Source organism: Crocodylus siamensis, chromosome 10 (assembly GCF_052110815.1).
Source record: "Crocodylus siamensis isolate JL-2025a chromosome 10, ASM5211081v1, whole genome shotgun sequence".
NCBI lineage: Eukaryota > Metazoa > Chordata > Crocodylia > Crocodylidae > Crocodylus > Crocodylus siamensis.
Genome location: NC_143404.1, coordinates 12,872,100 through 12,899,497, shown reverse-complemented (window position 1 = coordinate 12,899,497; position 27,398 = coordinate 12,872,100). Strand labels below are relative to the sequence as shown.

Below are 27,398 nucleotides of genomic sequence, written 5' to 3'. Positions count from 1 at the left end.
TTCCTGAGTTTTGGCAAACACCAAGGGCCACAAGGGTAGCTCTACCCCTTGGGAGGTACCTTGCCCCCTAATTGCCATCTTGGCACCAGAAGTCCTGCCCCCTAACCCTTGACCTTTGCCACCAGAAGTCCTTCCACGTGCCCCCTGGAAGTGCTCCTTTCAGCAAGGTGGTTTGCCATCTTGGAACCAGAAAAATACCAAGTTATATTCTAAAAATCAAATGTACTACATCATTCATTAATTTCATTTTTAAAAATATTTCTGTCCTAATTTACATGTGTTTATGTAGTGTATATAGAGGTGATAGTATAATTGCTTAAAATAAAGTCTTGCTCTTGTATATTGTGGTTGGGTGGGGTGTGGAGGAGAGTGTGGGTATGCGTGTGGGGTTCAGGGGTGTGGATAGGAGTGGGGGCTGTGGGTGTGTATATTTGGGTTGGGGGAGCATGTGGGTGGATGTGTGGGGTGTGAGTGGGTATGGGGTTTGTGGAGGCCTGTGAGTATGTGGGGGGAGGGTGACTGGGGAGAGTTGTGGCATGTGTGGTGGGGGAGGGTTTGCCCACAGCACCCCCCCCCATGGCAGGCAGATCCCCTGCCAACATTCCTCCGAGCGTGGGTTCTGTGCTCCTGCTGCTCCTGACACTGGTGTGGGCCTTGTGCTCCTGCTTGCTGCTACTTGCCCCTCCCGTCTGCCACAGCTGCCCTTCTGCTGCTTCCCTGGCTTTTGCCTCCCCCACTCGCCACTCTGGTACCATGTCCCAGCTGCATGGCCAAGACCGTAGGCCCTGTGCTTCCATGTGCTCACTCACTCCCTCTCTTCCCCATCTTCTACAGCCAAGTCCCTGCTTTGACCCCTCCCCCACACTGTCCTCCGGCTGCTCTGACACCACGTAGTTCCTGGCTGCATCAGTGGGACTTCTGGAGCCGGCCTAGCGCAGCTCTGAGGTCTGGAACGATCGCCCACAATCCTTCCCTGCCTTCCTGCTGCTCCGCCTTATCTGAATTCCCTTCTCTGGCAGAGGGAGGCAGGAACAGCTCCAGGATCCCAGGTCAGAAATCTCTGCTAGGCAGAGGCTTCTGGGTCGGGGGGCTGGGGCCAGGCTGGGCCAGCCTCACTGCTGCAGCTCCTTAGTCCTGCTACCGGCTCCCCCTGGGTCCTACTGCTGCTAACTCATGTCATCTTTGACCGGCAGCCAGGGGCAGATGAACATTAATTTTCTTGCCTTTTTTGCCTGTCTGTCTCAAACAATAATTGCTTTTGCCTGTATGATTTATCTTTAGTAAACAGTAAGAACATTTTTCCTGTTTTGCCTTCCTGATTCTCTGGTAAGCGTGATCCCAAAGCAACTGATACTTCAGGCATTGCTTTTCCTTGGAAGGGGTATCTGCTTTCTTTTTGTTTGTGTTTTTGCAAACCCAGGATGATAACTCCAAAAAGTGGCAGTTTCCTCCACTGGCATTGCAAAAGTCTGGACTGGGCTGAAGAAGACTAAGGTTGATTGGGTGCAAGAGGCCATCCCTGGTGGCAAAGGTCAGCAGTTAGAGAGCAGGACTTCTGGTCCCAAGATGGTGATCGGGGGTGGGGCACCCATCAAGAGGCAGGGCTATTTTTGTGGTCCTCAACAGCATGCCAAAACTTGTTAAGCAGTCCTCCACCTGAAATAATTGCCCATCCCTGCACTAAGTGCTACCTTAATGTTCAAGCTGAATTGCCTGCTACCCTGTGGAAGCAAGGATGTGTTTTGAGTTCTTGCTGATGTCAGGGGTTGTCATGGGTGTTGGTATGTTCCCTACCAGTGAGATTCCAGGTCATCGCTGGACCTTCTAGATGCTAGAGTCATGTGTTCGATAATCAGTGCAGTAAACTGAGATGATGAAAGCCAGTGAGAGTTTGGCACCTCGTTCTATCAGTCATCTTGAAATTCTAGCATAAATGTTTGCCTCTGGTAGCTTAAAGCAGCACCAAAATTATTTCCCCTTCAGTAAGCTCCCTGGTGAGGTATATTCTACATTGTGGTACCTACCTGTTACCTGATTTTCCAACTACTCTTTTCACTCCCATGTTAAATAATTTAAAGCAGAGGAAATATTCAGTTGGTAGACGTTTTTTATACAGTATGAAACTAATATTCCAAGAAAGCCAAATTTAACCTTGTGAAAAAATCTAAATCTGAAAATCAAAAATAAGGTGCTGATAATTACAGATTTAAATTAATTGAGCTATAACAGGAGTCTCAGATTTACGTGCGACTTTGCAGCATTTAAGAATATGGCAAAATGAGCTGAATAGCATGATTTAGGAGTAGCCTGTGGCTGGAATAACAGGTATGTGTGAGGTGGGGGCCAACTTTTGTGTGTTTGAACAGTGTGGGAAAGCTTGTACAGGACCTTCTTTCTCACAGTGACATGATGAATGAGCTGTAGATCAGATTGGAGTTTTTCCTAGAGTATTTTGAAATTTGGAAAGTCGCCTTTCTTAAAGTTCTAGCAGCCTTGGACAGCTGGAAGACAATGAATTTCTTTGGCCTGTTGTTCACACATGTTGATGAATCTTTGTTTGTGTAGCTTGAGAAGCCTCCAAGGGATGGTTGGGTCCAGCTCCCATTTTGCTTGTTTCAGTGTTCTGAAAGCTGATAGGATGAGAGGTATTTCTTGTTGAAGCCATTCTGTATCATATGAAAGCTGTTTTTGAGGCATTGACAGATTTAATCATGCTGGAAGGTGACATAATTGGAAGCCTCTACATAGGAGTTTAATCTAGTGTTTTAAACTGATTCCTGTCTTGCTTTAAATGTTTGAAAATGTAACAAAATTTTGTCTTTATACTTTTTAAACTTAGCTTGTATTTTCTTTTAGCTTTAGGTAAGAAAACATTCTGCTTTTTTATTTTTACTGTTTTTATTTTTCACTAAAACATTACATTTTCTTAATCCTTCTGCTTAATAAACAATTATATAGCTCCTTCTCATGAATCCATAGGTTATGAATTGACTGTGATGGATTATGTTGTTTGTTCTTATAAATATTTAGGTTTATATAGCTCCAGAATCTGTCATTTTTATAGGTCTGGTAGAGTAAAAATTAAAAGCAGAATTTTCAAAACCAACTTGTTCAGGGGCTTTTAGTAGTTAATGAATTGTAGAGTTCGTTTTCAGCAAGGCGTTCGTAGAAGTTAATATCGACTTCAGTGAAAGATGCATGCGTTGTAAAGTATCACAGGCAGTAACAAAGGGCTCTGTTTACAAAAACAAGCCAGGATGATAACTATTAGTGTTGCTGTCAAAATGTATTAATGAAATTTTTAGGATTCAAAAAGCAATGATTAAGGAACTAAAATAATTGTAATATATGCTGCCAGATTGACAGGCCCAGGACATTAGTTCCTAAAGAAGGCATCCATAGGTTATAGAGTCAGCAGCAGGCAGCTGATGACTTTTTCCCTGCACTTTGCCCCAATTGTGTTTGTCCTTGGGCAGCAGTAGGATGGGTTGAGGTATGGCTACAGGAACAAGTTACGGTGTGGTAACTTCTGGGCCTTTAGCGACTCCATGGTATCTGCCTGCATACATGCTAGTTGCTCCATTGTAAATGCAAGATGAGTTGAGTTGCCCCGTATTTCTTGGGTAAGCTGCGTTAGGCACAGCTTGCCCTGGGCAGTGGTAGCATGGCCAGCTGGCAGTTACAGTGGGTGCTGTTTTTACATGCTTCCACCTCTCTGTTACCTGACTGGTGTTATGTCTACAACAGTGGAGCAGAGGGAAGTGCATGCACATGGGTAGTACCAGCAAAGTAGCTAATGTGTTCCTTGCTGGAAACTTGTGTAGCTATGTCATTAGGACAGAACACAGCTGGTGTAAGGGGGTTGTTTAGAGTTAGCTGTCTGTCTGTTTATTCTTTAGATTTATATTACGTCATATCCAAAGATAAGGGAAAGTTGAGAGCCAAAGAGAGAATTGCTCATCTTCATAGCTAAATTATGTGACTGGTACCACCTTACAAATAGGTTGCTCCATAGAAAGTTCTTGCTTATTCTAGATAGGAAAATAAGATACTTTGGCACAAGGAATATGTAAAATATATCCTATCCAGCGCTTCTGAAGCACCTCCACTTCTGTTGCTGCTTAAACATACTGATTCAGTTATGAACAGTGTGGTGTGTTCATTCTGATGCTCTTTATTCAGGAGGTTTGTTTAAAAGATCAGGATCTTAATGTATACTGAGAGGTAGAGGCCTTATTGGATCATATTCAGCTATCTGAGCTGTTGGCATCAGATTGCAAATGATGAGGGAAGAAACAACACGAGAAGGGATGAACTAGAATTTGATAGTAAAGTTTTTTTTAAAATACTCTTTGTAGGGGAGTGTTTAGGAGGCAGCAGGTGGGTATCTGAACTCTGAAATACATGTAGAAAGAGCTGGCAGAAGCTCAGCGTATACTTTCTCTCATGGGAAATGCCATGTACCTACTTGGTAAAAAGTTATATGGCTAAAATACCACCCACTATCTGGACTTTATTAGCTACCTGACGTTGTGCATATTTGATAATTATAGTAGCTACTGCATTTTTAATGCTGCTGCTTAGCAGTCTACTGACAGAACTCCAAGCAAAGTTAGGTTTGGCCCTAGTGACAATTCTCAAAAGTTTTTAATGGCATATTGGGAATATTTTTGCTGATTCATATTGCAGCTCTGCCCTTCCCATTCCAGCTGGCATGTAGCTGCAGCTCCTCTGGTTGGTACAGCTATGTGCCCCAGCATGCAGCCTGCCGGCTGGCAGCCACTCACAATCCCTTCATCCGCCAGATTTTATTTGCTGCTACTTCTGTTCCTTCACCCACCTACTGGTTTTTCGTACTGGAGTAATCCTCTTCTGCCCCTTTCAGCAATAGTATTCCTCTTCCTCACCTGCCTTTTCCAAGATTCAACTAATGTCTTGTCCCTTCAAAACAATTATTTTCAAGTTAAAAACAAAAGTTTAGGGAAAAAGTTGACTTTTTAGCAGAAAACATGTCAAGTCTTTTGTCTCTTGTGCATTCAAAGGTTTGATTTTTGCAATTGTTACAAACTGGCAGAAAACAGCTGGATTGACATTTTCTGTTAAGTTTTCTTTTGGCTACTGGCTAGCGCTGGGGACTGCATATCAGGATGGAGGATCCTCTTCTCTGGCTACTGACTCACTGCATGACTTCAAGTTGTGCACCTTCTTAATATGCAGAAATTTGTGGTTTTCTTTTAGTGCAGAGAAGTATAACCTGGCAGTCACATTCTAGATTTAAAAGGTTGCTTTAACCTAGCCAACCCTCAGACATTAGAGAAATCCATCACATTGAAAAATGCCATCGTTTATCGTAAAATATAGGCTGTGCTGCCTGAACTTATGCTATTGCTCTCTGAAGGATATTTAAGCTCCCATATGCATGAGCACTCTTGGCTGTCTGGTCTTCTACCCTTTTGCATTTACGAAGGCCTTCTCTGCACCAGAAACATCGGGAGGTATCAATCACTAAAGATTGTATCTAAAATGTTAGTAATGTTAGAAGCTGAAATGTAGCAGGATTGGCCGTATTTATCACATCATATCAGTTTTGAGTGAGGTTAAATTGCAGAATGGCAAATAGCTTGTTATTAGTGGTCGTTATTCACAGTGTCTTTGCCGTTACTGGCACCCTTCTGTCGGGGGACTGATCTGCTGTCCAGGACTATTCTGTTTCTGCAGAAGGCATGCTATTACATGTTGGCAAAGAAACTTGGGAAGGCAGGCTGTCTATAAGCAGCTATCTTTTTTGTATAGGGCAATAAGGAAGGAAAAATGGTGCAGGAGCTGTGAGTCTTCTCAGTCCAAGCATCTGGATTAGACTTTGGAAAAAGCAAATAAAGAACCTGGGAAGTGACCTAAGTCAATAGTCGGATGCCTGAATGAGCTACCCAGAGTGGTTAGGGAACCATGCATAGCCAACCTTCAGATGGAAATTAAGAGACCAGCAGAGCAAAAGCAATGGGACTATGGAAAGAAGCAGAAAGACATAAAGATTGGTCCTGATGCCTGCTGCTTTCTGACAGGCTCGTGGCTCCTTCAGAAAGGACATCCAGGAACTTTGTTTCTGCGGTGTTGCTGCTGGATTGTGGGAGTTCTAAAGTATCCAAATAGACTATTGAATACTGTCATGGGTGTAGCTTGGAGCAGCCCTGTGGTTGCTCAGCCTTATTTTGGGGGTCAAATTAGTTGTAGGAATTGGGAAAATGTAATGGAAAGATGACATATAGCCATCTTTGCATGTGCCAAGCATCATGTGTCTGTAGATGCAAGGATTATGTCTAATGTCTCTTATCAGAAATGGCATAGTATACAGGCAGTCCTCAGACTTATGACACAATTGGTTCCTGAAAACCGCATCTTAAGTTGAAACTTTATAACTTGGAAACAATTTTCTCATAAGAAACAATGTTCTAAATGGGGGGATGGTTCCTGAACCAAGGCACGATAACCTACTTTCACCAAAAATCCCCCAGAATTTTGTACTCAATCAATTATAGATGAGTTATATATTTTATATACATTATATTATATATTTATATATTATATACATTAAAGGATTTATATTGTAAATAGCAATTGCATTGATTTGGAAGGATTTCTTTGAGGTGACTTTGCTGTTTTTGAAAGGCTCTTGGTTGGACTATTTGAAGGGTTCTTGACTGGAGTCTTCTCAGGAGTCTTGGCTGCAGGTGTTTCTGGAGTTGTCAGCTTTCTTAAAGAAAGTGTCCAAGGAAGTTTGGACAGATGTTCTCCAGGGAGATGAGCGTTGCAGTGAACTTGCTCGCTGGCGTGGCATCGCATCGGATCAAATGTTGTAAAGTCGAAACTGACGTCATAAAGTTGAAACAGGGTGTCAGTTTATAAACGTTGTAAGTGTGAACTGTTGTAAGTCGAGGACTGCCTATAGTTCATTTGAGTGTCTTATTGCAACCAACTGAAGAATTGTCCTTTAGATCTCTTTGGGCAGGGGAAACTAAGTAGGTAGAAATTTCAGTTAAATCTGAAACTCAGCACAGTAGAAACTCAGTAGACATTAATTGGTTTAGGGATGGATTATTCCTATATTTACTGGGGAGAGTATGAAGATGTTCAGATAACTTGGTGATTGATACAGTCTAGAAAGTAAATGGTGTATTACTTTGGTTTTGGGAGCCTCTTCCAACAAATGATGGCAAGATTTTCCCCCCCCCCCTTTTAATCAAGGTCACTTGAGTCCATGCGTACTGAATGACAGCATTTGTTGATGGAAAATAACCTTCAACAAAGACTTAATTTTCTTTTCTTGTGTTTCTTTTATGCTTAAGATGGAGAGCCCATTATGTTTTTCTCACTATTCATTTAACATGGAAGTGCAAATAATGCTTCATGCTGTCCTACAGAAGGCACTACACTATATTCCTGGTCTGTTTTTAGGTTTAGCAAAGGATTGTTTATGAAGCATCAAAAATAGTTATAATTTGATGTATAAAGTTTCTGAATGTAGCCTTGTCAAGCATTCGGATGTTCACCTGACAACTGTTATATTACACTGGAGAGCTATTTTCTTTGAAACTTCACTTTATCATTCATGTTGAGTAAATTTTACTTAGTAGCAACTGCCTTTACTTTAGAGATTGCCAGCATTGCAAGAACCTTCATTTCTTGCCTCCTGCAGGGTATCTTCTCTTTATGTACTGATCTGTGAACTTCTTTGTTCCTTTTCAGTGATTGGAGATCTAGAATTTTGGAGGCAGTTTAGGTGATTTTCTTTCTCTTTTAAAAAGGAATAATAATGCTTATACAGTTAACATCCAAAAGAGACTTTCTTGTCAAAGAAAGATATTTTTTTAAATATCGAACTTCAGAGAATTACCTCGTTGTTAATTTAGTGAGTTGCTTAATGAAGGATATTGTGAGAATACAAGGAAAAAAGATGACTTCAAAAGCTCAAAAATATGTAAGCATAATATGATATTATATATGATTTCAGCTTGTGTGTCTTTGCCAAGCATATTAAAAAAAGAAAAATAGGAGGAATATAAGTGATTTAGTTATGTGGAAGTTTCATAGTTTCTAGGATTGGAAGGGACCTGAGCAGATCATCTAACCTCCTCTTAAACACCCCCAGGGTAGAAGCCTGCACCACTTCTCTTGAAAGCTGGTTCCAGACCCTAGCCGCCCTGACCGTGAAGTAGCGCCTCCTGATATCTAACCTAAACCTACCCTCTGCCAGCTTGTGACCGTTATTCCTGGTCACTCCTGGCGGTGCTCGGGGGAACAGTGAGTCCCCCAATGCCTGCTGACCCCCCCGACTAGTTTATAACAGGCCACAAGATCCCCCCCTCAGCCTTCTCTTTTGGAGGCTGAACAGGTTCAGGTCCCGTAGCCTCTCCTCATAGGACCTGCCCTGCTGCCCCCTGATCATGCAAGTGGCCTCCTCTGGACCCTCTCCATGCTGTCAACATCCCTCTTGAAGTGTGGTGCCCAGAACTGGACGCAGTACTCCAGCTGCGGCCTGACCAGTGCTGCATAGAGGGGGAGGATCACCTCTTTGGACCTGCTCGAGATGCATCTGTGGATGCATGCCAAGGTGCGGTTGGACTTCCTGACTGCATCCCCACACTGCCGGCCCATGTTCATCTTGGAGTCAGTGATACCCCCAGATCCTTTTCCGCCTCTGTGTTGACAAGAGGGGGGTTCCCTAACCTGTAGGTATGGTGCCGGTTGTTCCTCCCGAGGTGCATCACCTTGCACTTGTCTGTGTTGAAAGCCATCCTATTCTCATCCGTCCACCCTTGTAACCTGTCTAGGTCTGATTGTAGCCTCTTGCATCCTTCCAGTGTGCCCACGTCTCCCCCCACATCTTAGTGTCATCAGCAAATTTGAACAGGGTGCTTTTTACCCCCTCATCCAAATCACTGATGAAGATGTTGAACAGTGCGGGCCCGAGGACCGAGCCCTGGGGGATCCCACTGCCCACGTCCTTCCAGGTTGAGAAGGACCCATCCGCTACCACCCTCTGAGTGCGGCCCACCAGCGAGTCGGCAACCCATTTGGCTGTGTGGGTGTCTACACCACAGCCCCCCAGTTTCTTAATGAGAACGGGGTGACAGACAGTGTCAAAAACCTTCCGGAAGTCCAGGAAGACTATATCCACTGCTACCCCTGCGTCTAATGATCTGGTGATCTGATCGTAAAAGGCCGCCAGGTTGGTCTGACAGGACCCTCCACTGATGAACCATGTTGGTTGCCCCTAAGCATGCAGTCCCCTGCTTGCCCCTCCTGGATGTGTGCCAGCATAATTTTCTCAAACAGCTTGCCTAGGATCGAGGTGAGACTAACCGGCCTATAGTTTCCCGGGTCCTCCTTCCTGCCTTTTTTGAAGATGGGAACCACGATGGCCCTCTTCCAGTCCTCTGGTACTTCACCAGAGCACCACGAGTGCTCGTAAAGCCGTGCCAGGGGACTTGCAATGACCTCGGCCAGTTCCTTTAGAACTCTAAGGTGGAGATCATCTGGACCGGCTGACTTGAATACGTCCAACCCCTCCAGAAGCTCCTTAACTAAATCCTCGCTAACCCGTGGCCCATGTGTGCCTCCTCCAGGGCCTGAGGGAGTTGTGGTTATGGAGGTTGACATAAAAAGGAAAGAATGCAAAAGTATATTGTAGATTCTTAAAATTGATTAGCATGATTTGCGAAAGCTTTACACAGAAGTTTGATACTTTTTCAAAGTTAATATTTTCTTTAATTCACACCTCTATAATTAGCTGGTAGCCTGTTAAACATATTCTTCATTCTTTCTTTGTAACATGTACCTTTTAGTTCTGATAGCTTTATTCAAAGAGGAGCAATCAGGCATATATCAGAGAACTATTTTTTTCTAATTACATTTGACATAAAAAAAAATTCTGAACTCTCTTGTTTGTTGATTGAGGAAATGAAAGGACCTTGTAACATTTTTAGTCATGCTCCTACACACTAACAGATGCAAGGGCATCTTGAAATCAACTTGTGAATATTCAGTTTTGTGTGAACCTCATCTCAGCTAGAAATGGAGGTACCGTTTGCTTTTTTTGACACCCATGGTCAAGTATGGGCCCTCTTAAGTTGCAGCTAATTTCAGTTTGCTAGTTGGTGAGACAAAGTCAGCGTATAACACCAATGCTAATAGCATTATTAGATTTCTATCAGGTGAGAGAATTGTTCTTTGTTTCAGGTGCTGAACATGACCTTGGCTCAGTATTAACCATAGTTAAACCATCGTTTTAGGGTGTCGTGAAGAATCTGCATCTGATACTGGGTGGCTGTGTAACTTTTTTGCACAGGAACCTGGGTTTGAATGAGTTCATGTCAGCTGGGGGCAGGAGGAGCAGAGATGCTATCAGTTACCAAGTACAGTTTCACCACACTGAAGATAACTTAAGATGGTGAATGTCAAGAGAGTGTCAAATGAACTATATGGTTGTGGGAGTTCACTATCTCTCTCCAAACTAAACATGATTTTTAGCACAGTATCTAGTAAGATGCCTGAAACTGAATTACAAAGGGAAATTCAAGATAAAGGAGCATCTCCTGGGTGGGAGTAGATAGTGTATCTGCAGAATTGGACGGAAATGGCAGTTAAACGTAGACGATGTTTTTGACCAGCCTGCTCTGTTTTGGAGCATTGCTGTTTCATGTGTACTCCAGAAGAAGAGTGCTTTGTCGAACAGCAAAGTCCAGAGCTGGTAAGAGCCAGGAGAGAAGAGAATTGAATCCATTCTCTGAAACAAACCTTCATATCATTTTTTTGCTCTTACTTTCATCTGAAAGAACATGGAATTAGATTTCAGCCAATGACTTGACTAGATTCAAAACAAGTACAGTAGTTAAGGTTTTGTTACAAAAACATAAAGACATTCCTCAATCAAAGGCTAAGCTGCCTGTTAATGGTGGTGAGCGTAGTGATGCTTCTTATTAAAATCACGTAGTGTCAAAGCTGTTAGGTTAATGTTTGCGGCACAAATAAACGTAACTTAGCAAATATTAAATATGTAATGTTGTGGCTTCAACATTTGAAGCAGAAGTTGATGACACATTTTAGGGTTGCCCAGCTTCTAAGTGGTGAGGGGCTGCACATAGCACAGGTCACACTGCAAAGGTGCCTTGGCACTGACTCTCAGCCCCCTTGCTGCACTGTGCCATGCAGGCGCTCTGGGATGTGGGTTCCCTCAGCCCTGTGAATCGAGCCATGCTGCACTGCCCACCCCCGAGGGCAACGGAGGAAGCAGAAGCCAGAGGGGAGCTTGGAGGCCCTTGCTGCTGTTGCAGGATAGTAGAGACCAGGTGCGAGCCCTGAGAAGGTGCCCCCCCCTGCAAATACAGTCCTCATGGGCTGCATGTTGCAATTTGGACAGCCTTGACAGCATTCCAGATTAAGGTATTATAAGGAGACCATGTTTGTAATATGGTTTGAGCTAACCTGTGTGGACAGTACCAACGTAGAAATTTTTAGAAGCCACTGGTTGATTTTAAAAAAAGAAAGAAAAACGTCCTTTCATTGTAAAATCGGACTGGCTCTGGTACAGTGAAGCAAGATCAGGGTCAGAAACGAAACAGAGCTGTCTCAAGTATATGGTTATGAGAACATACCATGGTAATGTAGCAGCTTACTGCAGTCTGCCCCAGTTGTCCTAGGATGTAGACGTCAGAACTCCAAGCTCAAGTGGTCAAAAATAAATATATAAATCAGATCTCCTCATTTTCCTGCAAAGAATATTAGTGTTGCAAAAAACCCCCAAACCACAAATATGAAAAAAAAAAAATTGGGCGTGGGGGCTGGGGAGGGTAAGGCCCAATTACTTCAGTGTTACATTAACTTACTTCTGCCTCCTTGTCCAGTTTGATGTCTTTGTATCAGCAGCAGCTACACACAGCAAGAGTCTAGACTACAAGATTAGGAGTTCTGATTTAGCATTGTGGTGTAGGTAGAGAAATACATGACTCTGTTATTTATTTAAAAAAAAAAAAAAAAGAGTATTGAAAGTGTTCATTCTTTTGGGCATTCATATTGTTGGGAATTCATAGATTTCATAGACATTAGGGCTGGAAGGGACCTCACAAGATCATTGGGTCCAGCCCCCTGCCCAAGGGGCAGGAAGTCAGCTGGGGTCAGATCGCTCCAGCAAGATAAGCATCCAAATGTTTTTTAAAGGTATCCAGAGTAGGTGCTTGCATGACTTCTGGGGGGAGTCTGTTCCAGACTCTGGAGACTCAGATGGCAAAGAAGTTTTTCCTTATGTCCAGCCTAAAAGTCTTCCAGCAGTTTATGACCGTTAGACCTTGTCTTCCCTTGGAGTGCCCTAGTGAGCAGATGTTCTTCCAGTTCCTGATGCATATCCCTTATATACTTGTACTGTAAGGTCATATGGTTACTCTTGAGCCATTCAGTGAATAACTTTGCCTTCTGCATGCTTCGTAGGTTTATATGACAGACTGAAGGCCTGAGCTGATTCCTGCAAGTCAGTTACCCAGTTCCCAAGTCTCTTCCTTTGGGATGCTGGTCCATTAGAACAGCATTAGGTGGGGGAGGTTATTCTCCTCAACCATCGGTTTTCCCCTTTCTCCTAGCCTGCTACAATCCCTCTTGTAGATGAGGGAAGGGATTGTGGGCTGTTTTGCTCTCCTGGAAAAGAGCCTTCTGTTCCCAAGGGCCTAGTAGCTGTTGAGTCAGCCTTCTTCTGAAGCATACTGAGATGCAGGGACAAGCTGGAAGGGCAGAGCTAATAAATGCAGGTGCTTTGTTTTGGGATGGTAAAGGAACAAGAAAAGCCAGTAGCTGTAGTTCTTAGAGGCATGGCTCCCAGTCTGGCTTGGAAGTCTGCAGTGTGGTGTGAACCACCCCTAGCTTGCCCTGCACAGCTAAGAAAGAAAGAACTGGAAGAGCGACTCTCTTTTTAGAGTTTGTTCTTGGCACTAGACACCAAAGCATTGTAGCTGTATCAAATGAGATTAGTTTGTGGAGTTTTTTACCACCTTCTGTTCTCTGTCTTCTCCAGCACCAGAAATGGCAGTTTGAGGTTTTAAGAACAGGTGATCTTGGAAGACAGTCTGTGTTTTGGAGAGAAACCACCTCACATTTGTTAGATTGTGTGGATAGAAGTTATGTATGTTTGGCTGCCTGGTTTAGAAAAAGATTGAAAACTTGACTTTTAACTAGTGCTGTTAGTGTGGTCTTATTAATATGAATGTTTCAAAGTCTGATAAATAACCTTAGCAGTTTAGGGAAGAAATGAAAGAATCCAGTTGAATTCCAGAGCAGAACACACATACCTACATTTTAATGTTGCTAGGACAGCCTGTTCCTACAAAAAGTACCAATAGATTTGTAGCTGGCCAGAAGTGGTCACGGATTTATGGCTTACATCTCATCCTTGGAGAGAGTCCCTCCAGCATTTCACAACTGATTTCCACTGTTTTGGAGCACTGGTTTAGAGTTGACTTTATGGGAAAATCACTGCATAGTGGATGACCCACATCACTTGTATTCCTTGGCTCTCCTTCAGATATTGACCTGGCCTAATCCTGCTCGTCTTTCAGGGCTGACAGATCACACTGTATGTTGAACAGTGTATGTCTCTAGCTCATAGTTTATATGCTGATCTCACAGTGGGACTTTAATTCCTTTTGCATGAAGGATGCTGGAAGCGTGATGTACACATGTTCAGTGATTACACCTAGAGTTTTGTATCACTGTCTCAATTTTTGACATATTTTATGTTCCTTCTCCCTCGAATTCACATCGACTCAGATCCTCTGGTGACCAAATATAAATGGATGTGCCTGATCACAGATTCAGTGCTACTCTTGAGCAATAGCATAAAAACTTCTAGTATAATATTCTTTGTCCTTGTAGGGCAGATAGCTCATAGTTGGATATTTTCCAAAGTAAGTAAGATTATGTTCCCCTACGTGGAATATTGCTTTTGTATTTATCAGAGCCTAGAGAAAACTACAGTCCTCTTGTTAAAAGGTAATAAGGAAAGGAATGTGCAGAATAAAATGGTCTATTTTACACTCTGCAAAGCTGGGAAGGATTTACTTTTCTTGTAGCTTTATACATGCGTAGCAATAATTTTGGAGTTTGGTGTAAATTCTGTCCATAATTTTGCTGTCTAGTTAAATTATTTCTTAACAGCTTTTCATGAATCTTGCTTTGTGTAGTCCATAATGCCTCTGACCAAATCTTTGATTGGCAGATCCAGAATAACCCTACAAAAATTTTAATTGTTCTGGGTTTTTTTTAAACTCTACCAGTTGACAAAATAGATTCAAGAGATGCCACAGTTTCCTGGTATGTTGCATTGTGATTACCTGTTAAATCTCTTCTCTCCTTCTCCCTCTCTCTCTGTCAGATAAAGTTTGTACTTAATATACTGTGCAAAGCTGCTGTGTACAGGCACACTGGTAGATATTTTTGGGACAGATAACTGCTTTTTAAGGAGGCATACTGGTTGACACTGACCTGATTTCCAGTATGCAGCCTGGCAGCTTGAAGAGCAGTTTGGCTGGTAAGTCCGTTGTGGTGGGAAGGAAAGGAGTGTGGGGGCAGATGGAGGCCCCTGTGGTGAGGGAAGGAGTGGGGTGGGGCAGTGGCTCCCACAGCTGTGCACACCTTGGGAGGGCATGGGGGGGGGTGTCCCTAGATCTGCATGGGGTGGGCTGGGCTGGGCTGTGCTTAGGGTGGGTGGTGGCAGCGCTGGGTGGGGAACTATGAGGGGGCTGCAGCCACTCCAGAATTCACTGTAGTCCCCTCCAACATCTCCTAGCGCCACTGCCACCCATCCTGAGCACAGCTTGGCCCAACCCCCCTGCCAGAAAGAGCCTGGCATAGCCCTGGCCCCAGCCCGCAGCAACAGCCCCACCCTGTGCAGATCCAGGCACACATGCCCCCCATTTCCCCCCACCCCATGCCCTCCTGGGTTGCCTGCAGTGGTGGGAGTGCCCCCCCATGGCCCCCGGACAACCTGTGGCTCTGTTCCATGCCCTGCCTTGGCTGGGCAGCACCTGCCCCAGCCCCACTCCCTCTCTCATTGCGGGGCCTTTGATCTGCCCCTCTCCACACCTCTTTCTTCTCCCTACCACACCAGACTTAACAGCTGGACTCAGCTCTCCAAACTGCCGGGCTGTGCTCCTCACTGCCTGTGTGCTGTGCTGTAGCTGCGTGCATGCACAGGGCATTTATTGGCTATATTATTGGCTGCATCGGGCTATAATGGCCAGTTTCCGACGCAGTTGATTTTCTTGATATCGGTGCTGTTCCGATATCGGACCAATGTATTGGTGCGCCTCTACTGCTTTGTATACTTACGATGTCCCCTTTCATACTTTTTCTTCTGTTTGCTTTCGCTTGACAACAGAATTAGAAATTAAAGCTTCAAACTAAATTTTATTCATGTGAACACCTGTTTGATCAATTCTGTTTTAATGAACTAAGATGTTGCCTTTTGTTGGCAAGATGTTGGACTAAGATGTTGAATTTTTGATGCAACGCAGTCACGCAGTTCTGTCATTTGAAGGTTTTTACTATTAATAATCTTTTATTACTTGCTTTTTTTAATCTATCACTCAGTGGTAAATCATATAGAAAACATGCTTTAGATTGGTTTGTAGAGCCTTGCTTTTCTTTGTTCCTTGCATCAGAAAAAGCTTTTACTTTTTCTCCCACCGTGATCTGTATAAAATTATATGTGGTGTTCTTCAGCCTTAATTAATGGGGAAGGTTCTTGTAAAAGGTTGCCCTAAATCATTTTGTGGAGATGCTCAGGATTGGTCTTAGTCTGTGCTTTCAGAAGTAGATCTATACTGAATATCCTTCAGTTGGAACTTTGTGTAAGAGTTTAATTCATTTACTTTTCTTATTCTGTAGCATTTATCTCCCAGCTCCTCCAAAACACATCCCCATATACATGAATTTTGCAGCTCATTTTTTATGACTGTTTTTATGGGAGCACTTATTGTAAACAACTAGAGCAGCATTTTAACCTGTGCATGTAACTTAATATCAGGCTTCTCATAAAATACTACACTTTCAGCCCTAGAAGTTGTTTTTAATCCATTTTATTGTTAGTTTGTATGCCTTTGCTGGTAGCTTCAGGGTGTCTAACAAGATGGTGTAATTCTGCTTTTAGTGAGAGGGTTTGATGGAGGGATGGATTCTCATAGGATGATCTTTGATCCTTGTGGTAGGTGGATGGGTTGGGAGACATGGCAAGAAGAGCCTGACAGTCCTACTCCGTAGTATTTAGATCTGTGATGAGAGCATCCTGAGAAAAACCTTGTTCCTGCTTTGTCTCTACTTTGTTCTGATCATTATAAAATTGGTGGCTAGAAAGGTACTTATTCAAGCATGAATACCAAGAGTTTGTATTACTTGAGATTTACCTGTGTGACTTGTTTTGGCACACTTCTTTTTGGGTGGCTACCAGATGCAGGATGAGCAACAGGAGAGTACCTGCCAAACCATTTCAGAAAGTATTTGTACTTGCTTTCCTTACCTTTGTTTTCCTAGTGCAATCTGATACAATACATTTGCTTTTTAAGCACTGCTACCAAGAGAAAACTCAGTAGTGTAACTTGAGAGTGAGCCATCGGGGCACATACCCCAGGTACAGCCTAAGGAGGTGGAAGCTGTGCCTCCCTCTGCCATTAGCTATTCTTGCATTTCCCAACTGCACATTGCGGTGGGTAGGCATTGTGTGTAATGGAGCAGAAGGCATTCTGGGAATTGTAGTTTTATAGAGGAGCAGTAGATTTAGCTGCTGTTGGGGGGCAAAATCAACCCTATTTTTTTGCTACAGAACCGGTCTTTTACCCTCTTGACATGAGCTTCAGCAGCCAAAAAAAAAGGGTGGGGGGGTTCCCCTCCACTGCCATTCAAGAGGTACAGTTGCCAGAATATCTTGCCCTATGTGACGCGCATTGACTAGTGGAGGAAGCTCAAGAGAGGCTGTCCCAGTCCTATTATTGCACATTACACTTCTAAGAAAACTATGCTCCTTTATTAACTGAAAGCAGGGATTTAACTAAGCCTCATTTCACCAGTTAAGGAGCATGTAATTATGTCCACGTCTACTTTGTGGAACTGTCCCTTTGGATCATTCAGAGGTCACAAATTAGACGGTCAGCGGTGCCTTAATTGACAGATCATACTGATTGGCTGCTCTTTTCCCAGAGGCAGGGAAGTGCAGCAAATAAGCGATCAGATGATTCTGGAGGTGTGATTGAAATTCATGGCAGAGGTAGAGGTCTCATGCTAGTACTGTCTGAAATCTTGTAACTTGTGAAAATACTGAGAGAGTTGGTAACACTGAGTACTTACTTTAGATCAAGTGTTTTCATGCTGTGTAATGGATTTCTGAAAAATCAGTGAGAATTTTATAATTTGATATTGAGTGAGCTTGTGCCCAAAGAAAGCTATGGAAGTCAAGTAGGTCACAGCACTCATTTAATGGCCAAGTCCCAGTAATTTTCTCTAGAGCCTTTGATGCCTAAGCTCAAGAGCAGTAAGTATCTAATTTCTGTTTACGGATCACAGCTGTAGAATTTGCCGATTGTTCGAGCAGTGCTCTGGCTGGAGTAACTTCCATAGTTATGAAAACTCACCAAGCCAGTAGCCTATAGCTTCCTTTATTTACATAATACCAGTGTGAGAACTTGGTGATTTAAATGGTTCCAGTGCATTGAAAGCTCTCGATGGGCTTTCACTGTTTTATGCTGTATATAAAAACAATCTAATTTTGAATCCCATTTAAACTGTTGGCTTTAGACAAATGCATGCAATTCTGATGACCACCCAGGAGAAAGTTGATCATGTACTGTAATTTGTAAGGCAAAGGGGAGAGTAATGCAGTTAATGTTTTCTTAACATGTTAGTGTAGCTCTGGCAATTAGAGATGACAAAGTTAGATTAACTCATTTTGTCCTGAAATGAGATATCACTCGATTCCCAAAGCAAGGTTTCCACATTTATAGTCCTTTTTGTATGATGATATTAAAATTCAGCAGCCCTTCAGTGCAGTTACACTATTCCAACCACTTAGTCCAAATATTTATACTAGTTACTATAGATCTTTGTCCTTGAAAAAGTGAAAACATAAAAAAGTTGATCTAATTTTGCACACATTGTTAAATATTTGAAGCATTAACATCAGCATTAATACTTTTTATGGGTGTCTAGATTGTTGTGTATGTTTACATGTTATAGGCATTCATAGAGTCCCCTTATGGGTACGTTAGTGTCAAATGAGCACTAAAAAGTAAAGCTAAAATAATTGCTTAATCTAAATTTGCATTTGTTAATGAACAGGCATAGAAATAAATGCATCTGTTCTGTGTAGTTTAAACTGAAGGGTCTGTATAATTAAATCTGACATACCAAGAAGAATGTTTGTAATGGTTTTGTTCTGTGTCGGGTACTTCTCTGGGAGGGCAGGATACTTGCCCAAAATGAGAATCTTTGGTGGCAACTCTATATACATAGTCTGGGTAGAATGTGCTTCAGAGCATCAAATACATGTTCTGTGTTCTACCCGTTTAAAAAAAAAAAAAATTACCTTTTTTTATTTCTTCTTACTGGTCAGGAACAATCTAAATAAATTAGTTTGTTCCAGGTTCCACTTTAGAAGTCTGGCTCAGTCTTGGGAAATAATAAACACTAACCTTGAATAAAAATGCTCTCTTTTAATGTTCATTAAATTGGACTTTAACACAAGCTAATCTCTTTGAATAATATCAGTCCATGTAAGCAAGAACAATATGCTTATCAGGACATGTCTTGAATGAACACATTTGTTACATTCATATTTACAGGCACTGCAAGGAAATATAAAAGTACAAGCAAAACTTGTCAAGTATTTTTGTTTTTAATTGGGCATTTCCACTACATTGTCTAACAAACCCTATACCAGTGGTCACCACCCAGTTGATCATGATTGACTGGTCAATCCTGAAGACTCAGAGTTGATCTGAGGCTGGGGGGGCTGAATCCCTCCCCCGACCAGCAAGTGGGGAAGAAGGGGTGGGGTCCAGATTGAGGCCCATGCAGTGAGGGAGGGAGCAGGGCAGAGACAGGAGCAAGGGGTCAGGTAAGTGGGGCCCCAGGGGGGTAGGAAGACTGAGCTGGGAGGGTACAGGAGGTGTCTGCCCCATGATCTGTACGCAGGGCAGGGTGGGCTGCTGCTATGGGCTGGGACTGGGGCCAGGGCTGTGGTGGGGGCTGGACCATACTGTGCTCAGGGCGCATGGTGGTGCTGGTAGGAGGGGTCAGGTGGCTGCAGTTCCCCTCCTAGCACTTGCACACCCCCAAGTATAGCCACACCCAGCCCCCCCTCCCCCTGTGGAACATAGCTCAGTGCGCCCCCAGCCTGCAGCAGCAGCCTGGGCCCTGATCAGGCTGTTGCTGCAGCCTGATCAGGGCATCAGGGCTGGGGCGGTTGGCTTGTCTGGGGCTGCGTGGGGTGGGGGCTCCCACTGCTGGCCCTCCCCATGGATGGGCCTATTGTCTCACTGACTGGCGGGCAGAGGATGAGGCTGAGCCCAGCGGCGGGAGCCCCCTCTCCCCCACTGCTTTAGACAAACTGATTGTCTCAGCATTTGGGTGGGAGCAGCCTGGCGCCAGCCAGGCAGGAGACAGGCCTTGGCCCAGCAGTGGGGTGCTTATGGCCCTGGAACAGTTGGCTCATCTGAGCTGGGAGGACAGGGGATGAGAGGGGGCAGGGCATGGTTGATGGGGAGGGGACAGTGATATGCCCATGCCCTGCTTCTGCCCCTCACTTGCAAGCCCCTGCCCCCTACCATCAGCGCTGCTGATGCCTCTCATGCCAGTCCAACAGCCCCCACTCACCCACCCCAGCTCTGCCAGTACCCCACACTCCCAACCTGCAGTCACTTCCACCCTGTGCGCAGATCAGGGGGGTGCATGATCCCTGGGGCTCTTCTGGGTTGCATGCAATGGCAGGACCGCCCCCATCCCAGTGCACCTGGGTGAGCCACCCTGGGCTCTGATCCTTCCACCACCCAGGCAGGCCAGGGTTTCACTTATCCCTGCCTCTGCCCCTACCCCACTCCTTCCTTCACCACGGGGGGCCTCAGTTGCACCCTCTTCCCTCTCCCACAAAGTGGCCTGCTGGGCGAGGGGTAGGGGTCGGGAGGGGCACAGTAGATCCTGGGTTGCCCCTTTACTTCCAAAAGTGATCTTCATCTTAAAAAGGTTGGAGAACACTGCCTTATATTGTGCATCTAACTGACTTCTATCATTTATTAAATTCCTTGCATATAGTTTAGTGCAGGGGTTGTCAACCAGGGGCATGCGTATCCCTGGGGGTACCTGGACCAGTCCTAGGGGGTACACATGGACAGGAGGGGACAGAGTGCTGCCGTCTCCCAGGAGCAGGGGCAGGTCAGGGTGAGGGCAGTGGCGCCCCTCTGCGGAGTGGGGAAGTGCGCATGAGGTGGCTACCACCACCACACACCAGCCCAGGGGGCATGCACCACCAGCTTCCCCACCCCACAAAGGTGCACTGCTGCCTTCACCGCAGCTCGGTGAGCTTCCCTCCCTTGTCCCTGCTCCTGGGAGGTGGCAGCACTCCATCCTGCCTCCCTGGTCTGTGTCCAGGTGTGCAACTCCCCCCCCCCCCCAACTTGGTATCTAGCCACCGTGGATACATAGTTTAAAAAGGTTGAAAATCCCTGATTTAGTGTATGGGAAAATTAAGCCAAATGCATATGAGAAATTGAGAGTAAATGTAAAATAAAATAAATATTTACAAGTTGGAGTGGTAGAGATTGAGGTTTACTCATTTATTTAGAATTAGAGGTGTAAATATAATTTAAAAATATTTGTTTAATCTCCTCTAATTATATTGGTTAAGCGAGGGGCAGGCAATTATTTTGGGCAGAGGGCCACTTACCCAGTTTTGGCAAGCTGTTGAGGGCTGCATGGGTAGCCCTGCCCCTTGATGGGTGCCTTGGCCCTGGGACATTGGCCCCAGCACCGGCAGGGCCCAGAGCAGGGTGCAGGCTGGCAGGGGTCTGTAGAGCCCGGCTCGGCTGCACCAACAGGGAGAGGGGGGAGCTGGCTTGGCTCCATAGAGCCCCTACTGCCCGGGACCCTGTACTCCTGCTGCCGTGCTCTGGGCCCTGCCAGCATTGGCCCTGGGACACTGGTGTAGGCCCCATGCTCCTGCTGGTTCCTGCACCCACTCATTCCCAATGCCCCCCCCAGCCCTGCGGTACAGGCAGGGGGTAGTGCACAGCCCCAACCCCGCATCTGCCAGCAAGGAACAAGATAGTGCTGAGTGTGGGGGGGAAAAGCTACCCCATGGCTGGTGCTCCTTGCTGCAGCTGCTTGCAGCTTGCGTGGGGCTGTCCTGAGCAGACACAGGCTGTGAGCAGCTGTAGCATGGGGCGCTGGGGAGGGGACGCTTTTCCCCACACTCAGCAACAGCTTGTAACCCGCCCCTGCTGCCAGCCTGGGCCCTGTGCAGGCTCTGGGCTTGCCTGTTGGGGCTGCGTTGTGGCAGCAGCAACTGCTCAGCCTGGAGGAAAGTGGCCCCCCGTGCTTGCTGTGCTGGGCAGTGTTTGCTGCTGCTCGTGCCGTGGTAGGCTGCAGCACTCTGTGCTGCCCAGCATGGGAGCTCCAGGTGGGCAGCAGCAAACATTGCCTGGCACGGCAAGTGGGAGGGCTGCAGCTGCTCCCACTGCAGCGCAGCCCTGTTGGGTGAGCCTGGAGCTGGCATGGGGCCCAGGCTGGCAGCAGGGGTGGGTTACAAGCTGGTGCTGAATGCAGGGAAAAGTAACCCCTCCCCTGCTTTGTGGCTGGAACCCTGTGCTGCAGCTGCTAACAGCCTGCATTGGGGTGCCTACTTAGGACAGCCCTGTGTGGGCTGCGAGCAGCTGCAGCAGGTAGTGCGGGCCATGGGGCTTCTGGCTGAGGGGGTGGGGTTGGGGGGCCCTGCTGTTGCAGGAGCCTGCTGGGGCTTCCTCTGGGTCCTACTGCCCCTGGCTCCTGTCATCTGTGACAGGAACCAAGGACAGATGAATACATATTAATTTTCTACATTTTTTTAGGGGCCCCATGGGCCAGATAGAATGGCCTAGCAGGCTGGATGCAGCCCCTGGGCTGTATTTTGCCCACCCCTGGGTTAAGTGGTTTAACCAATAATATACCAGCTCCAGCAGAGCTGCTGCTGGGAACTGCTCCCTGCCCCCAAGGCCCTTTTACTGTGGGGAGGGCTGGAGAAGTTAAGCTCAGCCAGCCAACACAGCCCATGTGAAACCCTGTGCTGGGAGGGAGAGGGCATCTGTGAACCAGCAGATAATTGTTGAATTTGATGGGTCATTAGGCTGTTTTCCTCTTAAGCTATAGGTACTAGTCCCCCTCCTTCTCTCCTTTTCCTGGTTGCTCCCTCCCTGTCTTCAGCCTGCCCTGCTGCCTTTTGATTCTCACTGGGGCACCCTGGCTAGGGACAAGTAATTAGAAACTGGTTTAAACCTGTAACAGAACAGACATTCAGTGCACATGAATCAGTTTGAAAATAGCTGAAACCAGTTTGGGATAAATTCGGTTGAATGTAGTATCAGACTTAACTAATTTGGGTCAAACCAGTTTATGCACTGTCTGTCCCACACCCCTTCCTGCTTTAAGTTAAACCAGAGTCCCCTAGGATCCAGGCATGCTTTCTCAGCTGGGCTAGACTTTCTGTTCCAGAGAGCTGGGCTGGCCCCTCCCCTCTGTTCTGTTGCTGCACCTCCAGGAGAGGTTTGCAGGCTCAGCAGTGTCTGCCTGGCTTCCCCTGCTCCCTCCCCCCACTTGCTGCTCAAGCAGAGATCCCTCCTGTCCCTCTCACGGCACAGACTGTAGCCAGCATGTGGTATGCAAGGTAATGCTGAAAGGTGTTTGTGCAAAGCAGACAGGACACTGTCTGCTTAGGGCTTTTTGGAGCTAATCAACAGGTAGCTTGGAAAAAGCTATTTAAGAAGAGCTTGAACTGATGAGACAAATCTTGTTTTCTGATGGGGTGCTAAATACCAATAACAGAGCTGATAAAGGCAGGACACTCTGATTAAGGAACCCCCTCCCTAATCGGAGCATCCTGCCTGGGCCTGGCCTTGCCCCCCTCAGCTCAGCACTGTAAAAGGGAATGGAGGGCTGCTTTAGCACCTCCTGGCTTCTAGCCTGAATCACCACAGGCATGTGCCTGCATTTCTGGAATGCAAAGGGAATGTCTATCCACCTCCAAATCGGTTCAAACGTTGGAGGTTAGACTAACCTGCAAAGACTGAATCAATTCAGGCTCAGGCTTTTTGAATGAATGTCTGTCTGTCTTTCCCCCCCCTTCCCTGCTAGACTTGGATTTGCCTAGAGCTAAATGATAACTGGTAAGCTAACTGGTTATCACTGCACTTACCGGTTAAACAATTAATCATTTAAGCTTTCACATCCTTACTTAGAATAGGACAATAGTTTTATTGTTTAGATTTCAAACGTGCTTCGGCAAGCATTTTGAAAATATTTCATTATCTAAATATGACATGCAAATAATAATCCCTTGAATTCATATAGTCTTTTATCATATTAAACTACAGTCTTTCAGTGAAAGTTTATTTCATATTTGACTTTAAAGAACATGTCAGATTTAATATGAGATAATTGTGTTGATTTAAACTAGGGATGCACTGATAGTGATTTTGGGTGCTGATACTGATATCTGATTTTTAAGGAGGCATATTGGCTGATACTGGTCTGATTCCTGATGAAGCTACATGCAACTGGTAAGTCTGTTGTGGTGGAAGGGGTGGGAAGGGGCTTCGGGGAGGGGGGGCAGATCAGGGCTCCTGCGTTTAGAGAGGGAGTGGGGCTGGGGAAGGGGCTGAGACAGGAGCTGCCCAGCTGGGATGAAGCCATGGCTGCGGGGAAGGAGGGGCAGCTCCTGCCACTGCGCGCCCCAGGATGGCATGGAGGGGCGGCTTTGTGCCCCCGGATCTGGCAGGGCAGGCTCAGGCTGAGGCTGGGGCTGCGCTGGGCTCTTCCAGGCTGCACTCAGGGCAGGTGGTGGTGGTGCTGGGAGAGGGGCTGTGCGGTGGGGCTGCAATCACCCCAAATTTTGCCGTAGCCCCTGCTCCCAACTCCACTGCCACCTGCCCTGACCCCCCTCCCTGGTCCAAGCTCTCATCCAACCCCCGAAACGCGCCAGGAAGAGCCTGGCACGGCCCCAGCCTGCAGCTGCAGACCACCCTCCCCTTACCGCCATGCCCTCCTGGGGTGTGCACAGCGGCAGGAGCCACCCCCTGGATGAGCCACAGCTCTGTCCTGCTACCTACCCCACCGCAGCTGGGCAGCATCTGCCCCTGTCCCACTCCCTCCCTCACTATGGGGTGTGTGGATCTGCTGCTCCCTCCCCTTTCTTTTCTCCCTCTCCTTTTACTGCAACAGACTTACAAGAGGTATTCCAAGCTGCTGGGCTGTGCTTCTCGCCGCCCAGGCATTTATCAGCCAAATTATCGGCCACAGTTGGCTAATTTCTGATGCAATCAATTTTCTTTATATTGGTGCCAATCCAATATCAGTCTAATGTATTGGTACACCTCTAATTTAAACTTCCTGGCATGTTAAAATTCAGTGCACATAAGATGGTATTGCCCTCTGATTCTTAGTTTAGTTTCCCAATTACATCTAGGCCTAGTGCTTTGTCAGGCTCAAGTGGAGGATTTTTAGACCAGTTATATCTTTGGTTGGCTTTAATGTTCTTGTTCATATAGGGTAACTGGTAATTCGCTTGTTTTTAAAAGTGAAAATGTCATCTTAATCCATATTGATCAGTGCTTACAGATTTGGTATGATGGTACAATGGATGAAAAGTGGCAGTATTACTGTAACTGAGGTGTCAACTGAAATAATTGTTTGCAGTAGACATGTCATTTTTGAAGATCCTGGTAACAACAGCAAAGCTGAATTCAAAGTGCAGGGAGAGGGTGCATAAAACCTTTGTGGGAGGGAGGAGAGGAAGTAATGTTAAAAAAAAAAAAAGTAGAGATCAAGCGTTGGGTATGGGAAAAGGTAAAAGGGAGTCGGGGATTTATTGTTTGTAGAAACAGTTGGGAAAAGAGGAAAAAGCAGTGGCAGGTTTTAACTGTGAATTACAGCTGGATGCTCCTAGACCTGTTGTTATTGTCACTCTGGTTGAGAATCCTTGTCCTAGCGCCTGTGTGTGTGGATGGAGGGAGGGATGTGGGAGTTCTTGTTTTTTGAAGTCAGCTACTTGTTTTAAATTACTGCAGAGGTCAAAAGGGTTGCAGGAATAGGGGTTTACCGTGGGATTCTATATTAATTTTTCTGTTTGATTTTTTGTGATCTCCTTCAGTGTTACAGATAAAAGCTGTTTGCTGATGATGGATATATAACCAACTTACCTGTAGATGTCAGCTGCTTTTAATAAAGGAAACACCTCAATTTGGATATCCCCTATGTAGAACCAGGGTCCTTCAGTTGAATTATTCTGTTGTCATACCAAACACAGTGACACCAGCTCTTTTTTCCTTCTTTATTTCCTTTCTGTGATCAGAAATTATGTTTCTATTGTAGCAACATGAACCGTGAAGACCGGAATGTGCTGCGTATGAAAGAAAGGGAAAGGCGAAATCAAGAAATTCAACAGGGCGAAGAAGCCTTTCCACCAAACTCTCCTCTCTTTGCTGAACCTTATAAAGTTGTGAGTTTCTGCAGTTCTAAAACAATGCAGTTTTTTTTTTGTAGCAAAGCCATATTCAATTGACTGATGGTAGCCTTTCTTTTTTTTAGACTGCATTATTTGGTGCACAATTCTTGTGTACAGAAACAGGGTTTAAAAATGAAGGTGGAAGGTTACTAGGTAGCAGAGCTAATAGATCACTCAAGATGTTGCTTTATTTGAAGGAATGAAATGAGCTACTACACTACTACAGTGACTTCAGGTTTTTAATTCATTCATTGTTTTAATGCAACCATAGCAATTAGCTGAGGAAATGAGAATTGAGTCTTGCTACACTAAATGTTGCCTGTTGTAATAGGCCAGTGATATTAAAGTGGCAAAACCCCTCTATTATGGATAAAGTTATTATAACAGAGTTCATACAGCCTTTTCTGGTTTGAGAAGTAAAAGTATATATCTTTACTAGTGAACACATTTATACTGGTAAAATTGTGTCCGCAATAGGATTTGTACCAGTATAATTAATGGGAAAAACAAATTGTACTCATAAGACGGTATGACTTTTTTCTAGGTTTTAAGGAACTGTTGGAGAAATATCCTAGGAAATCAGTTAGATACTTACTTTTTTTTTAAAGCTTATGTGTCTAGTCTTCTGGTAACCATTTTAGGTGATTTGATATTATTGTTCAGATGTTCGCTATAAGTCTAGAGCAGGGGTGGGCAATTATTTTGGGTGGAGAGCTGCTTACCAAGTTTTGGCAAGTGGTTGAGGGCTGCATGGTAAGTCCTGCCCCTTGACAGGTGCCCCGCCCCCTGGTCACCATCTTGTGACCAGAAGTCCCGCCCCCTAACTCCTGACTTTTGCCACCAGAAGTCTCTCCCTTTCCCCCAGAAGTACTCCTTTCAGCAAGGAGTTTTGCCATCTCGGAACCAAAAAATACCAAATTATATTCTAAAAAGCCAGCATTGACAACATTCATTACTTTGATTTCAAAAAATATTTTTGTCTTGATTTACATGCGTTTGTGTAGTGTACGCAGAGGTTATTGCACAATAGCTTAAAATGAAGGCTTACTCTTGTATATTGTGGGAGGTACATATAGGTTTGTGGGGGGCCTTGGGAGGGTGGGTATGGAGTTTGTGTGGGGGGGAGGGTGGCTGGAGTGTGGACACCTGTGTGTATGGCAGAGCTGGGGGAGAGGTGCGAGTACATGTGTATGGAGGGGTGTGCATGTGGGACTCTCCTTATGAACACATGCGCAGACATGCTGCCCCTGCCTACATGCACATACTCTCTGCCCCTGCCTACACATGTACCAGAGGGGCCCTGTGCTCCCCAACTGGCAATACAGCTGGGAGGCACATGGTGCTGGAGCAGGGCTGGGGCAGGAAAAGAGTGAAAGGATTGAGAGTGGGGCAGGGCTGGGCTGCTCAGTCCTGCTGAGGACTCCCCCTGGGTCCTACTATCCCTGGCTCCTGTCAGCTTTGACAGGCAGCCAGGAGCAAATAAATATTAATTTACTAATATTTTGAGAGGCCCCATGGGCCGCATAGAATGGCTTGGCAGGCCAGATTTTCCCAACCCTGGTCTAGAACTATCTCATATGGAACTTGTGTACTTGGGGACAAACTAATATCAAATCTGACCCCA

The 27,398-nt window shown here is 45.3% G+C and overlaps 1 protein-coding gene across 1 annotated transcript in view; it reads left to right on the top strand.

Annotated features, from left to right (window-relative positions):
* Nucleotides 1-27,398, top strand: part of AFF4 (ALF transcription elongation factor 4) — a 79,433-nt gene that overhangs the window by 9,025 nt on the left and 43,010 nt on the right. Inside the window, 1 exon segment of the mRNA XM_090064518.1 lies at nt 25,642-25,768. Coding sequence (XP_089920644.1) covers nt 25,646-25,768 — 123 coding nt within the window. The 5' untranslated portion in view covers nt 25,642-25,645.